Source organism: Rhineura floridana, chromosome 3 (assembly GCF_030035675.1).
Source record: "Rhineura floridana isolate rRhiFlo1 chromosome 3, rRhiFlo1.hap2, whole genome shotgun sequence".
NCBI lineage: Eukaryota > Metazoa > Chordata > Lepidosauria > Squamata > Rhineuridae > Rhineura > Rhineura floridana.
Genome location: NC_084482.1, coordinates 199,910,076 through 199,925,356, shown reverse-complemented (window position 1 = coordinate 199,925,356; position 15,281 = coordinate 199,910,076). Strand labels below are relative to the sequence as shown.

Sequence of the window (15,281 nt, the reverse complement as noted above, 5' to 3'; positions counted from 1 at the left end):
ATCGAAAGGTTTACTCTCACCAAGTAGTGATCTGACCATGACAAGGGGGTAAGAGATGTGGCCCCCATTTTCAGATCACTCCCCTCCTCTGCCGAGACAAATACAAGGTCAAGGGCATGACCAGCTACATGGGTGGGCCCCGTGGGAATAAGGTGCAGCTCCCAGGAAGCCATGGTTTCCATGAAATCCCAAGGTGCCCCTGTGAGGATGGCCTCAGCATGTATGTTGAAATCCCCCAGCACCAGCAAGTTTGGAGATTGCACCCGCACATCCGAGACCACCTCCAGCACCTCGGCCAGGGAGTCTGTCGTGCAGTGGGGTGGGCGGTACACGAGCAGAATCCCTAAGCTGCCCTTTGGGCCCAACCTCCAGTACATACAATCAACAACCTTGGTCTCATGGAGACTTGAAGGCAGTCTGTTTCCACTTTCATCCATGTATATGCAGTCAGCCATTTCTATCTTCAGTTGTAACAGAGCTGGCTCTAAAATCTCAAGATCCATTTTCCCTTTAAGTTCCTTTCTTTCTTAAATCCCCTTTTCTCCCCCTCTCTGTCTCAGTATGGTTTGAATAAATTCTGTCCCAACAAAATGTCAGGGATCCCTCAAGTATAAACACAGGCTTCCTAAATTTTCCGTTGCCACCCATTCACTCAGAATGCTTTCAAAACCTCCTAGAAGTATACAGTATATAGTAGGCTTTAGGTGTGAGATGGACACCAGTACCAGAGATGGGATAAACTAAGACTGTTGGTTTATTAGAGGGATACTATTTACATAAGGAAATACAGATATTTATATTGGGGTCTTAAAGGTGCTTGATGACAGTTTCGGAAGACATAAGAGACACTTGCAGACAACAGCCTCTAAGTGGCTTTCAACACGGGCCGATTTCCCTAAACCTCCAACCCAGCCAAATACCCAGACAAGCTACTGGGGATAATCTGTCTCTGTACCCTCAAAGCTCCTCTAGTTGTACTTCTGGCAGCTTGGACAGTTTAGCCAAATTTAAAAAACTTTCACCTTCCTTTGGCAAGACCTTTACATAGGGAGGCACAAGTGTTAACTATACACTGGGTGTAAATATACAGGCCACAATTTTTCCTTCAGCTGTAGTCTGGTCTCAATTCTTCACACTGCCCTCATGAACCTTTCACTCCCACTGACTCTAACCAACTGACCCCCATACCGACAGTGGAGTCCGCTGTCACCCAGACTAATCAGAATGAATTTACCTGATCCAGACCCCGTCTAATAAATTCTCAAAAATGATCTTGTCTCTCTCCCTTCACAGAACCTGTCAAGAAGCAGCCACTGCTAAGCAGGCTTGCAACAATGTAACAATACAAGGCCTCATGACAGTCACAGAACATACTTTGTCATCAAATGCAAACATAAGCAGACATATTATTATTATTAAAATGTATTTAAACCCCACCTTTCGGCCAAAGGCCCTCAAGGCGTCTTACAAAGAAAAATAAACACAAGTATAAAAATACATCAATGAAAGCAATACAATTTACAAAAATTAACCTAAATACCAAACAACATTATTAAGAAAAAAAAATGTCCAGGAAAGAAACTCAGAATAAATTACATACATCCACCACTGCCCTGCCCCATGGTCTCAGAGGGCAAGTTCTGCTACTTGCATCTTCCCAGAAGTTCCAGGCCTAGGAACACACTGTGGAGACATATATAAAGTATTTCTCCACAGAGGGAAGGGGAAATAGAAAATCAGTCATGGTTTCCCACAGCAGCTTTAGTCAGAGTGAGTTGTTCTATGGTTTGCCTGCTAGTAAGATCTCCCGTTATTTACTGATTTTTCTCCTGACTGGGGTCTGTAATCTCTAATAAGGTTTGAGTGTTGCTCAAGCCCCTTCCACACCACATGCACTTAAATGTCTTCCACTTATGTGGATACCCTGGGGTCCCATATGATGTGTATTCTTATGGTAATGCCTATCAACTATCAACTCTCCACACATTTATATGACTGTGTCCTAGAGTGGGTTCTATGATGTGAAGTAAGGTTGGTACCACTCCTGAAGCTCTTTCCACATTCCATACATTTATATGATTTCTCACCACTGTGAATTGTTTGATGTTTAGCAAGAGAACTGCTATCACTAAATGTCTTTCCGCACTCCATGCATTTATATGGTTTCTCACCCGTGTGGGTTCTTAAATGTGTATTAAGACTTCCACTGATACTGAAGCTCTTCCCACACTCCATGCATTTATATGGCTTCTCCCCTGTGTGAGTTCTTTGATGTGAAGTAAGGGCTCCACTCTCACGGAAGCTCTTACCACACACAAAGCATTCATATGGTTTCTCATCTGTGTGAATTCTTTCATGTTTAGCAAGACTACTGCTATCAATGAATGTCTTTCCACACTCGATGCATTCATATGGTTTCTCTCCTGTGTGGGTTCGTTGATGTACAGCAAGGGTTCCATTCTGACGGAAGCTCTTTCCACACTCAATGCATTCATATGGCTTCTCCCCTGTGTGGGTTCGTTGATGTAAAGCAAGAGTTCCATTCTGACGGAAGCTCTTTCTACACACTAGGCATTGATATGATTTCTCCCCTGTGTGGGTTTTTTGATGTTTCTTAAGATTTCCACCCTGGCTGAAGCTCCTTCCACACACCAAGCATTTATATGGTTTTTTTCCTGTGTGGGTTCTTTGATGTAAATTGAGGTGACTACCCCGACTGAAGTTCTTTCCACACTCCATGCATTTATATGGCTTCTCCCCTGTATGGGTTCTTTGATGCACGACAAGATGGCTGCTCACTCTGAAGCTCGTTCCACACTCCATACATTTATATGGTTTCTCTCCTGTGTGGGTTCTTTGATGCACGACAAGATGGCTGCTGTCACTGAAGCTCTTTCCACACACCACGCATTTAAAAGGCATCTCCCCTGTGTGGGTTCTTTGATGTGTATTAAGATGTACCCTCTGACTGAAGCTCTTTCCACATACCAAGCATTCATATGGTTTCTCCCCTGTGTGGGTTTTTTCATGTAAAGTAAGGGTACCACGCCGACTGAAGCTCTTTCCACATACCAAGCATTCATATGGTTTCTCCCCTGTGTGGGTTTTTTCATGTAAAGTAAGGGTACCACGCCGACTGAAACACTTTCCACACACCAAGCATTCATATGGTTTCTCCCCTGTGTGGGTTCTTTGATGTTTCTTTAGATTTCCACTCTGGCTGAAGCTGTTACCACATTCCATACATTTATATGGTTTATCTCCAGTGTGGGTTCTTTGATGTATATTCAGATTTCCTCTCTGGCTGAAGACCCTTCCACACTCAATGCATTTATGAGGCTTCTCCCCTGTGTAGGTTCTTTGATGTGTAGTGAGATTTCTACTCTTTCCATACTGCATGCATTTCAGTGGGTTCTCCCTTGTTTGTGTTCTGAAATGTCTATTTAATACTGATTTGTCTTTGAATATTTCCACATACACTGGGCCCTTTTTCCTTCTCTTTCCTTCATGATCATCTGCATTTAGGAGTTCATGGATGTTGGCACCCCGAGAACTTGAGGATTTCTTCATCCCATTACTTGGTTAGCTCCTCTTGCGCCTCTTAGGTCTCCTTTGATTTCAAAATGTCACTTTTCATATTTCCTGCTTAGTTTTTTTCTGATGACATCACAAATGGCTCCCTGGTGTCTTAGCTATCACCTGGGGGGGGGGAAGAACATTCAATAATGAGTTCAAGGCAGAAACAGAGAATCACATCAGGGAACAAGCACAATTACCTCTCGAGACACTCCCATTTCCTCTGTATGCTCTGCTGAAATATGATGCCTTTTGAATATGCTCTTGTCTCCAAGAACAACATTATTATCATCATCAACAACATTTATTACCCGCTTTTCACCTGGAGGTCCCAGACAGGTTACTGTTTTAAAATACAGCATTAAACAATTAAAAACGACCTAAGACAACACTCTAATAAATCTAAATAACAACATCAACAACAGGGCTGCATGGAGAAGCCCTCAGATTCTGAATGGGCACTTTGGAAGCTTTTCTGTCCCCCCCCCCCGGCCCCAGATATCTTGCCCAAAACATGAATTCCTTTCTGTTCCATTTTCCACTTGATTTAAGTAGGCATAGCTTTATGGGGATTTCCCCCCTCATTTGATATAGTTATATACTGAAAAGAGGTAAAAAATAACTGCAGCAATTCTTTGGACAGAAGGGAGAGACCAACTATCGGTAGCTATCGCTACCACTTTCTGCTTCTTTTGCTTCCTCATATTTGTAATCATATTTATCATGGACAAAATAAAGGATTGCCCAGCTTCTGATACCCTTTTGGATTTCATAGCCCAACATTTTTGAATTGGGGGGGGGGCTTTTTGGAAAAAATGGGAAAAACCCATCCTGCCCCCGATTTCCCCCCATTTTTTTCCCACTAGGCCTTCACATCTCTAGTCTACTCAAAGGAGATCATATGGGAGTCAATGGGTTTACTCCCTAGTAAGTGCGGTTTGGACTGCAAACATAGTCCCAAGCCTCCTGTGTGCCCCTCTTTGGAGTAGACAAGGTTAGGCTGCCCAATTGAGAAATAATCAATGGCCAGGAAACATTTTCAGCCAGACTATCACCTCTTCGCCCAGTTATAAAGACTTTGATGAGAAAGGAAAATGGATTTTTTTTAGTTTTTGCTGTCTTTTCATTGAACAATCAGGTCAGGGATAAAAACTTAATTGCTGTCTGCCTTGGCAAGTAGCAGTCTTTTGAATCCCAAGAACTCCTCATTCCCCTGCACTGGAACCCTTCAGTGGACCTTCTCTGCCTCTTCTACTTCTTCACCCCACCCCAGTCTCTATCACTGCCCCCATCCCCACCACACTGCATCCCAGCCTCACAAAAGCCAAGGGCAGGTACTAACCCCTCTCTGCCCTGGCAAGGCCATCAAGCGCCAACAGACTGATCCCCTTGGTCTTCCTCCTGGCCAGCAGTTCCCAAAGCTGCCCTATCGGCCTTTTCCCACACTTTCCTTGCTCCGGAGGGCAACTTCTTCCCACTTCCTTCACCACCCTTTTGTTTCCAGGCACCTTGTCAGTTCCTGCTCCCTCCCATCTTGCTGTCATTGGGGACTGGGGGACTCAGCTAGTCCCCACAGTCGGAGGCAGTCTGCTTCTGAATACCAGTTGCTGGAAAGCGCCAGAGGGGAGAATCCTCTTGTACTCAGGTCCTGCTTGTGGGCTTCCCATTGGGGCATCTGGTTGGCTATTGTGAGAACAGGATGCTGGGCTGCATGGGCCATTAGGTCCGATCCAGCAGGCTCTTCTGATGTTCTTAGTCTTTACCCTCACTTTCTCTCTCCTTGGGCTTTTCAACCCAATCAAGTCCCTCTTTCTTGGGGTGATCTAATTTATTTCTTCCCCTAGCTATACTCTTTTCTTCTTGCTTGCCTGTCTCACCCCAGAATCTCAAGATCCCCCTACCTTACTTCCCAGAGCCACCCACCACTGCTATTCCCTTCACTCCATCTTCTAGCCTTGCCTGATGTCTCCCCCAGAAAATCACTAACCAATCTGCCTTCTCCTCTGGAATCCTCCCCTTTTCTTTCTAAAGCAAGTGGCTCAATCACCATCCGTTTTCCTTCTGGTACCAGCTTCAGCAGTTTTATGTTTGATTCTATTCCTAACCAGCCTCGGTCCACCAAGTTAATTTAAAGCCTGCCTCTTGGGGGTCTCCGTATTTAACATATTCTTTCTGCACTGTTCTCAGTATTTAACCTGTTACTAGGTTGACAGAAAACATAATGGATTTTCACATCTTAATTTCAATCAAAATACATGTTACACAAACACGCTGTTAAACAGAGTCCTGTAGGCTCCAGAACACCTCAGATTTCTTACATTACATTTGTTTGGCTCACTTGTGCCCCCCTGCCCTGGAATTTGTTGGACTTCAAATTTAAATCCAGCTCAGGCAAAGGGATGATGGGAGTTGTAGCCCAGCAACATCTAGAGGGCCACATTACAGAAGGCTCTGCGAAAAAAATACAAAGATTTGCACACCCAGAGAAAAACAGCGTATTAGGGAGACAGCTAGGCAAGAAACTTTGTCATTCAAAACCAGCTTTCTATGTGCAGGAGGCTTGTTTCTTTTTTTCAGGGAAAAGGGGGATTAATTCCTGGGAGTTCTCACCAGGAGTCTGAGGTTTACCACCTCATCTCCTTTGAGAGAACTGGGCCAGGGAAGGAGGAGGAGAACAAGGGACTGCACTCGCATCAGTGACATGTGACTGAAACTTCAAAGAATTCCCTCTCCAAAAATGGAAGGTTACACTTTCCCAAATAGCATCAGCCAAGCTGAGGTCCAGCACAGTGTGGCATAGGAGGCAAGACCAGAGCCTGCCCCCCAGCCCCATTTCCACACAGGGATCCCTACCATGCATTGCTCAGAGGCACATGTTACCAAATTCTTCCAAGCTACACAGCAATTGGATTGGACTGTGAAAGACCAACCCAAATTCTGTTTGCATTTGTAGGGCAGTACAATATCTCAGAGAGGAGGTCAGGTCTCCTGCTCCCCTGGTGCATTCACTATAGCTGCCCCATTTCCCTGCTTTTTAAAGTTTGATAGAAATATCTGTGGGCTATAGGTACATTCTTAAACTGCAAGGTTTTTTTGCGTATTAGTGAATTTCCCTGCTTTTTAATTTGGGAGGTAAGGAATGGAATCCTGTGCAGGTTTGCTGAGAATGGATTGATCATTTGCATGCTTATTGAGTTCAGTGGGATTTACTCCCCTGCAATCATGCTTAGGATAGGTGAAACAGACCACAGGGGATGGGGAGGGGAGGAAGAGGAGGAGGGAGGGGAGGAAAGGCAAAGGGGAGGACTGGGATGGGAGCAGGCAGGAGGGGGAGGGGAGGAGGACAGGCTTGATCATTTGCATGTTAATTGAATTCAGTGTAATTTACTCCCGTGCAATCATGCTTAGGATAGGTAAACTGACAGGGGGGAGGGAGGGCTGGAGTGGGCAGGGGAGGAGGAAGAAGGAAGGGCGAGGAGGAAGGAAGGGAGAGGAGAGGGGAAGGAGGGGAAAAGCAGGTCTGATCATTTGCATGCTTATTGAGTTCAATGGGATTTACTCCTATGCAATCATGGTTAGGATAGGAAAAACTGACCATGGGGGAGGAGGAGGGGGAGGAGGAAGGAGCGTATTGGAGGGGGGCAAAGCAAGGGGGAGGGGAGGGCAAGTTTGATCATTTGCATGCTTATAGAGTTCAATGGTATTTTTGTTGTTGTTGTTATGTGCCTTCAAGACTGTTAAGCCAGTCTGGCTACTGGAGCTCTCTCAGTGGAACAGGAGTCTCCTCTCAGCACCCTTCACAAACTACACTTCCCAGGATTCTCTGAGGAAAGCCATGACTGTCTCAAGTGAAATCAAAGTCTGGTGTGGGTGTGGCCCCCTCATTAGCCAAGCCCAGCAGCTGTGAGGCTTTTAGAACACTGATAGTTAGTTCCTACTGAGCATGCCCATTGTTATCATAGGGTTCCAGCCAAAATTTATTAAATTAATTAGAAATCAGCCAGGCATTTTTTAAACTTTTAAACTGCAGACGATGAAGGTCAGAGTATGGGGCAAGGTCAGTATTAGGATTACAGGTACTCTGTGAACATGGCTGATTTCTAATTAAGTTCAACAGATTATGAGAACTCTGACAGAAAAAAGTCCAAAAGGGCTCTGGGGTTTTTTCCTCTCTTTTTACACTTTGAACTGTCTATTTTCTCTGACTATTTTGTGTATCACCATGAAAATTGAGAGTGTTGTTAAGCAGGCGTTTCTGAGTTCAGGACTATACTTTTTGTAAGGTTCTGCTTTGAAATGAGTTTATGGAAAGCATCAGAATGGCATGGGGGTAGTATTTTCAATTTAACATTGCAGAATGTGAAAAATCCATGCTGGCTATAGTATACAGCCACTCTTGTGGCTGTATAATTAAAACAAAACATCTTTAAAAACATCTTTTTAAAAAAGCTTTAAAAATATCTTAAAAAGCAATTCCAACACAGATGCAGACTGGGATAAGGTCTCTACTTAAAAGGCTTGTTGAAAGAGGAAGGTCTTCAGTAGGTGCAGCAAGTATAACTGAGATGACACCTGTCTAATATTTAAGGGAGGGCAATTCCAAAGGGTAAGTGCCACTATACTAAAGGTCTTCCTGATAAGATGGTATCTGCAGGACGCCTTCCCTGTAGTGATCGACTGGGTATATAAGGGCCAAGACAATCTTTCAGGTATCTGATCCCAAGCTATTTAGGGCTTTGTACACCAAAACTAGAACCTTTCACTTAGCCCGCTAGCTAATGGGCAGCCTGTGCAATTCCTTTAGCAGTGGGGTGACATGTTGGCAATACCCTGCCCCAGTGACCAGTCACACCACCGCGTTTTGCACCAGCTGCAGGTTCTGGACCAACCACAAGGGCAGCCCGCATAGAGCACATTACAGTAATCCAGCCTGGAGGTTACCAGTACATGGACAACAGTGGTCAGGCTATCATTGTGTTCAGTTTGAGTGAGGAAGGGACCATAGGGTAACTTTTGCCCTCCTCAAGCAGGAGAGAGGCAAATGTAGAAAGAGGCACCTAGGCTGTCTCTTTGAATCTCTCCCCCAAAATCTATTTTTTACCTAGAGGATGGTCTCCATCATTTTGTCAGTCTTGGGCAACATCCCAATGGCACTGTGACAAAGCTGAGGTGGCCCCTTGTGTTTAGCCATTTCACAGAGAATGGAAGTCTACAAAGTGAGCCAGTGGGAAGCCATTTTGTAACCAGTGAACTGGGAAGGAGCTTTTGTGAACTCTGCTCTGTTTTCATAGATATGTTTTGACAGACTATCTGCTATCTTGGAGCCCGGGTTGGAGAAACTGCATGCCTTACTGACGTGCTTCAGTTCTTGGTTGAGAGATAGTAACCAAGCAGAGCTTGGAAAAGTTATTTTTTTAAAACTACAACTCCCATCAGCCCCAGTCAGCATGGCCACTGGATTGGGGTGATGGGACTTGTAGTTCAAAAAAGTAACTTTTCCAAGCTCTGTAACCAAGGTACCCCAAGGTCCTCTTTGCACAAGCTGGGGGACAGTGAGAAGGTTTTAAACCTACATGACTGGAGGGTGAAAGACACACATGAATGCATGTCAAATGGTCTATAGATCTGTAGACTTGCCTGCTTTTAAGAGAAAGGAGGAAAAAAGTAGGCCATCTCTGGGACTCATTGTGCTGTTGCCACTGGGCCCTATAAATCAGGGGTGGGGAACCTGTTGCTCTCCAGATGTTGCTGAATATCAGCTCCCATTATCCTTGACCATTGGCCATGCTGGCTGGGGCTGATGGGAACTGGAGTCCTACACCATCTGGAGGGCCACAGATTCTCCACCCCTACTGTAAAGGGAGAAGCCGGGCCTGGGAAAATGAAACAGAAGTCTGATTTGGAGGGATTCACAAAATTTATCTGGGGTAATCAGCACTTAGGCATGTCAACCTATGCACTTCCCAAAGTAAAAATTATCCTTATTTCTAGTAGAAGCAGAATACTATTATTAGGATTATTAAATACATTTTCTTCCACTTCTCCAAGATGTTGGCACACAATGGTGATGGGAAGGCCTTCATTCTTTCACATGTTTGGGTTTCATGGCTCCAATTATAATAAGTAGCCTCATGTTTCTTGGGAGTGGTAAATGGATCACTTAAATGAATATTTTATTTTCCTGTGCTATTTTTCATGCTCCATTAGCTTTAAGGGGCTAAAATGAGAAACAGCCTAACATTTAGGCCCTCAATAGCTTTCCAGCCTGCTCCCCCAGTTTCTTCCAATATAGGCCTTGGAAAGTTTTGCCTTTCTCCTCTAATCTATCTAGCCATCTTGCCCCTCCCAACTCCCACAGATCCCCACCCCCTTAGTGAGCCCGGTTTAAGGATGTAATTGGTTTCTTTTCAACAAATGGGAGTACATAAAACTAAACGTTTACCAGCTACCATATCAATTCAGTGTCATGGCCTTGACAATTGACAGTAAACAGTGCTTTTAAGTGAACACTGTGAGTGGATGATTTCCAATGAACTCTGTCTTAAAGCTTCCACCGGATATGAAAAGCTACTGTCCTTTCACCTGAAACCTCCATCTGAAATATTATTATTATTTTGCATTAACTTATGAATCAGATTTTACATGCGTCTCAAGGCAATTTACAAATATACCCTAAAAGCGGCTGAAAATAGCTTTGAATACAGTACAAAAACCCTCAACTAAAGACAGGTTAAAAACAAAAACAAAATAAATGCCAAAGTACAGACCTTTCCATCCAGGTGGAGATAGTAAATAAACTAATTTCATGAACTTTCAAATATGCAGAAATACAACCCCTGGACATTGACTCCTACATCTGCCCTGCAGGATTCATCTGTGAAGGCCTGAAAAAGAGGGGAAATAAAAGTCTGAATGGGTCAGAGGAGAGTCACAAAAATTACTTGGAAGAATCAGCACTTTATGCATGCGAACCACAGCTTTTACCAAAATAAAACTAATCTCTGTCTTTAGTTTGGGCAGAACATTTTTCTTATTATTCTTATGAATAATACTTACTAAATACATTGTATTCTACTTTTTTCAAGAAGTTCAGGATGGCACACACAGGTCTCCCTCTCCCCCGCAGGCTAGACCAAGAGAGAGAAGTGATCAAGGGAGCCCATAGCCAGTGGGGATTTGAGCCAAGGTCTCTGTTTAATCACTATACCACACAGGCTCTCACCATAGCCCATCTCATAGAGATGCTGGAGTATTCTACTATGAATCCTCAATAACACTAGGAGGAAGGCAAGTTGTGAGGCTGGGCATGAGCATAGCCGGCACCAGCACAGAAAAACCTGTGGCCTCAGCAGCCCTCAACTGCCAATCCTAAAAAGCAGGTGAGATCTATTTGTTGGCTCTGATTTTAAAATGGAAATGGACTGTCTTCAAGTCAATTTCATGGTGACCCTATGAATAGGGTTTTCCTGGTAAGGGGTATTCAGAGGCGGTTTTACTATTGCCTTCCTCCGAGGCTGAGAGGCAGTGACTGTCCCAAGGTCACCCAGTGAGTTTCATGGCTGTGTGGGGATTCGAACCCTGGTCTCCCAGGTCATAGTCCAGCACCTTAACAAAACTTTTTTCTTCCCCTCCAGAACAGAAAGCCCAGCCAAACTCTCAAGAGGGCATCTGGAGAAGCTCCTCCCCCTTGAAGTCCACCTGCAGAGGGGCATTTAGTTTCCTCAGCCTCTGCCTGAAGACTTCAGGAGGCCAAGAACAGCCTAGTCCATCCAACCCCTGCAAACTGACGTTATACTCAGGTCACAGAAATCAACCATGTCCCCTTGGGCTTTGGAAGGGGGGAGGGTGCAACAGAAGGTCTTTCCCCTCTTCTTCTCCCCCACCTGGAAGGAAAGTTGCTTCCCTGTGTTGGGTTAAGAAAATGAAGGTTGATATAAACATGATATCGGTTTATTTCCCCCTGACCTGACCCCACACTCCAGGTGGCTGGGTAAATAAAAGCCTAAATAAACTGGAGATGACTCCCTTCCTTCCTTATGCATTCAATATCAATACCCTATAGATTGTATCATATTGCTGACCCTGAGCACAAAGAAAGCTAATGTTTCTTTTAACATGTCTATAGATTTCTACACGTATCTGTTTGTAAATGCAGAAATGTAACCTGAACGTATCCCCCACTGAAAGGCCTCTCTTGTTTCAATACTCCCCTTTTCCTATCTGTACTTTGTTCTTTTGGCTCCAAGCGCTTATCTCAAGATTGCACAAACTATGCAAGTGAATGTCTGCAAAAGAAGCAAGATGTTCCTAGCTTTGTTACTTTAAGCACCCCTCTTTACATATCTAAAAGTTACTTTGTCTACAGTTATTTTTCTTGTAGTTTATGACGTCTGCTCTCCATTTTTGTAACCACCGGGGAATCTATATAATCTACTGTATTTCAATAAACGGGGTTCCCACTTCTGAAAGGCAACTTGCTGGCAGGTTTTGGGACCCCTTTGCAAAGGTAATTTTGGCAACTTATTTCCTGATCTCTGGCAGTGGGTTATTGCTCTCAACTCCGCACCTGTGATGTGAGCTGAGTAGACAGTGACGGCTTGCGTGTTGGGTTTGGACCTAACACCTGTGACACCAAAGCACCCCATCACCTTCCCTTCCGCCGTCCAAATGCTGTAATTTGGATTCCTGCGTTGAGCAGGGGGTTGGACTGGATGGCCTTACAGGCCCCTTCCAATTCTATGATTCTATGAAATCCCATGCGGGAAGAGGAGAATTGCTTTTATTTCCAAAGGGAGCTTCAAAGAGGCTCCTGCAACAGGATTCAAGGAGCAGGTTTGGAGAGATCAGCCCCTGCCTGTGTTTCCAAGAAGTTGGTTCTCTTTTCTCCCTCGCTAAAAAGCAAATTCTTGCCGCTGCCCACCCTTTCCCTCTTCCACATCACCCAAATCCTCCCCCTGGCCTGCATCGTCTCGAAAGTTGCAACTTTCTCGCTCTCTCTTTTGTCCTGTTTTCTCTGCCTTCCTCCCCACCCTCACTCACCCCATCTCATCAGGTTTAGGAAAGGAAGCACATTCATTATTAAAATTTAATACTTACAATTTCCTGCCTCTCTCATTGGCGATCACTCGTGGCCAAGTAAGATTGTCTTCCAAGAAGGTCTTTAACGGTGGGTCTGTAAGTGACTGTGGAGGCCAATTATGGATCCACACAGCCTCCCACAGTGAGGACATAGGTTTCCAGATGGATTTGCTTGGAAGACGCCTGTGCGTGAATTTGTTTTGTGTGGGGAGATCGCTGCACCACGATCAACACAAAATCTTGATAGAAAAAGGCTTGGACTCAATGGCATGGATACCACGACGATTGGAAGTCTTTTATCTGCTGCAGCCTTCATCCACCTTCACAGCCGTTGTAACGTACACATTGTTATCCTCCGCCTGTTCTGCCACTGAGGACATTCTTGGATCGTTCTTTGTCTGGTTCCTCTCCGTTGACCTTACCGCCATGGGTGACCCTGCTGGGAGTACATGACTCCCAACAGCATCGCTCATAGGGTTCATTGGAACAGGCAAGCCCACTCACCACTGCAAGGTGACGATCCAGCGAGGGGTCCTGCCTCTCTAGGATCCACAGCTCAGTTCATTTAACCCTTGGAGGTCTGAGTGGCAGAAGCAGTCTTCGCTCCCCTCCCCTTCTAAAGAAAAGGGACAGCGTAAAAGCTGGAACAGAATCAAAACCTTTCTGCTATTATATTTTATTCACCCGTTAACAACTAAAATGCCATCCGGAATGGAACAGAATGGCCCGGAATTGTAACTTCCTAGCAACCCAAGCCTACCAAATTCACCTGTCACACTGTCATGACTAGATCAGATTAATGCAATAAACCGCAAAACTTCCACAGAAATCACGTTCCAGTACCCGCTCCAGGCTATAATACGTTTTTCCGGAAAACAGCCCATAACAGCAACTTCCCAGTGAGCCAGGGCTGCCAAATTCACCAGTCACGCATGGCCAGATGGGATTCATGAATGTTATGTGCCTTCAAGTGACTATGACTTATGGTGACTCTGTGAATCAGAGACCTCCAACAGCATCTGTTGTGAATCACCCTGTTCAGATCCTGTAAATTCATGTCTGTGGCTTCCTTTATGGAATCAATCCATCTCTTGTTTGGCCTTCCTCTTTTTCTATTCCCTTCTGTTTTTCCCAGCATTATTGTCTTTTCTAGTGAATCAGGTCTTCCCATGATGTGTCCAAAGTATAATAACCTCAGTTTCATCTTTTTAGCTTCTAGTTCATGCAATAAGCCACAAAACGTTCATAGAAACCAAACCCCTTTGGCATTGAGGGAGGATGAGGTGAAGGAACCAAAACAAAGCCATTTGCAAAGTGAGCCCGGAAAACTAGCCCTTGTGAGTCACTCTTCACATAACAAGTCTGTAGTTGCTTCAGCCGCTTCCTCTTCCAGGCTGAAGTCGCGCAGCTGAGCTGTCTGTCTTGGGCTTTTGAATCAGAGAAGCACAAGCATTAACAACAACGACAATAAGAATACCTTCCAGTTCTGCTTGATCCAATCGGAGAACTTGCGTGTTGCTTTTGTAGCTGGAGGTAAATTAAATCCTACTTGCTGAACCTGGTTTGCAACCCCGATCCTCTCTGCAGGGTTTACTTCGATGTAAGCCCCGCTGAATTCAGTGAAGTAAGATTTGCTCCCATGTAAATTGCAGGTTCCTTTAAATGTTTGTGCATGTTGGGCGAGGGGGGTGCCTGTCTCTGTTCGTGTTAATTTGCGGAGGTGACGTTCATCTCGTCCTTAATGTACCTTCCCTCCCTGCTTTCAAATTTCGCGTTGTTGCTTTTTTAAAAACGGTATTTTTAAAAAAACTGCTATAATCCACAGGCACCCTTTATCCAACAATGGATACCAAGAAATCTTAAAATTCCAAAAACATTGAATAGAACAAAGCAACAATATAATAAGATTCAGAGGAATAAAACCGTGCAATCAGCTCAGCCTATCTCATGAAAAACTTTTTAAAAATCCCAGTTGATCTCTGTCTCTTATTCACCATGAGGTAGGTTGGGTAAGATATGGAAATATGTGTATGAAACGCATCTTCCATGTTTCTTAGGAATCTCTAGTGTATAGGAAAGGAAAACAAGAATTATTATGTAACAACCCTTATGTAAATTTCTGTCTCTCTCATATATATCCAGAGCTTGGAAAAGTTACTTTTTTGAACTACAATTCCCATCAGCCTGATGGGAGTTGTAGGTCAAAAAAGTAACTTTTCCAAGCTCTGGATATATCCAGGTGGGCAGATTTCAGGCCTGGATCCATTTTGTTTTGTACTGGAACTCGAGAGATACACCATTCTGAGCCTAGTAAAAAGAAATACACTTTGAAGGATTCTGTGCCCAGGAAATTGTCTTGAGCAACACAATAGCTCACAGTCCTTCCCCACAAAAATCCACTCCTGGTTACACCTTCCCCCACATGCCGGCTTTCTTCATTTCTGCAGTATAATTTAGGGGTAGCCAATGTGATGCCCTACAGATAGCTGGACTACAACTCCCATCGTTCCTGACCATCTACTGTGTTGGCTGGGGCTGATGGGAGTTGTCTGGAGGGCACCATGTTCGCTTTCACTGTTAGCGATGGGGGAGTGATTTTGTTATTGCTAAATTGGGGGCTTGAAGTC

The 15,281-nt window shown here is 44.4% G+C and overlaps 1 protein-coding gene across 2 annotated transcripts; it reads right to left on the bottom strand.

The window, feature by feature from the left end:
- Window positions 1-736: 736 nt before the first annotated feature.
- LOC133381113 (zinc finger protein OZF-like) lies at window positions 737-13,446 on the bottom strand. 2 transcript variants are annotated; one of them, XM_061619696.1, is made up of 3 exons: window positions 12,673-13,446; window positions 10,344-10,460; window positions 737-3,699 (listed from the first exon to the last, which is right to left on the bottom strand). In XM_061619696.1, the coding sequence occupies exon 3, from the start codon at window positions 3,568-3,570 to the stop codon at window positions 1,972-1,974; it is 1,599 nt and encodes a 532-aa protein (XP_061475680.1). In that variant the 5' UTR covers window positions 3,571-3,699; window positions 10,344-10,460; window positions 12,673-13,446; the 3' UTR covers window positions 737-1,971. The 2 variants fall into 2 exon arrangements, 1 of the variants encoding a protein (XP_061475680.1); XR_009761623.1 differs by lacking the exon at window positions 737-3,699 and adding an exon at window positions 5,388-6,027 and having other exon boundaries at window positions 12,673-13,445.
- Window positions 13,447-15,281: the final 1,835 nt, after the last annotated feature.

Bases quoted from the DNA above. Each gene is read 5' to 3' on its own strand.
- LOC133381113 (XM_061619696.1), bottom strand. From the start codon at position 3,570: ATGAAGAAATCCTCAAGTTCTCGGGGTGCCAACATCCATGAACTCCTA.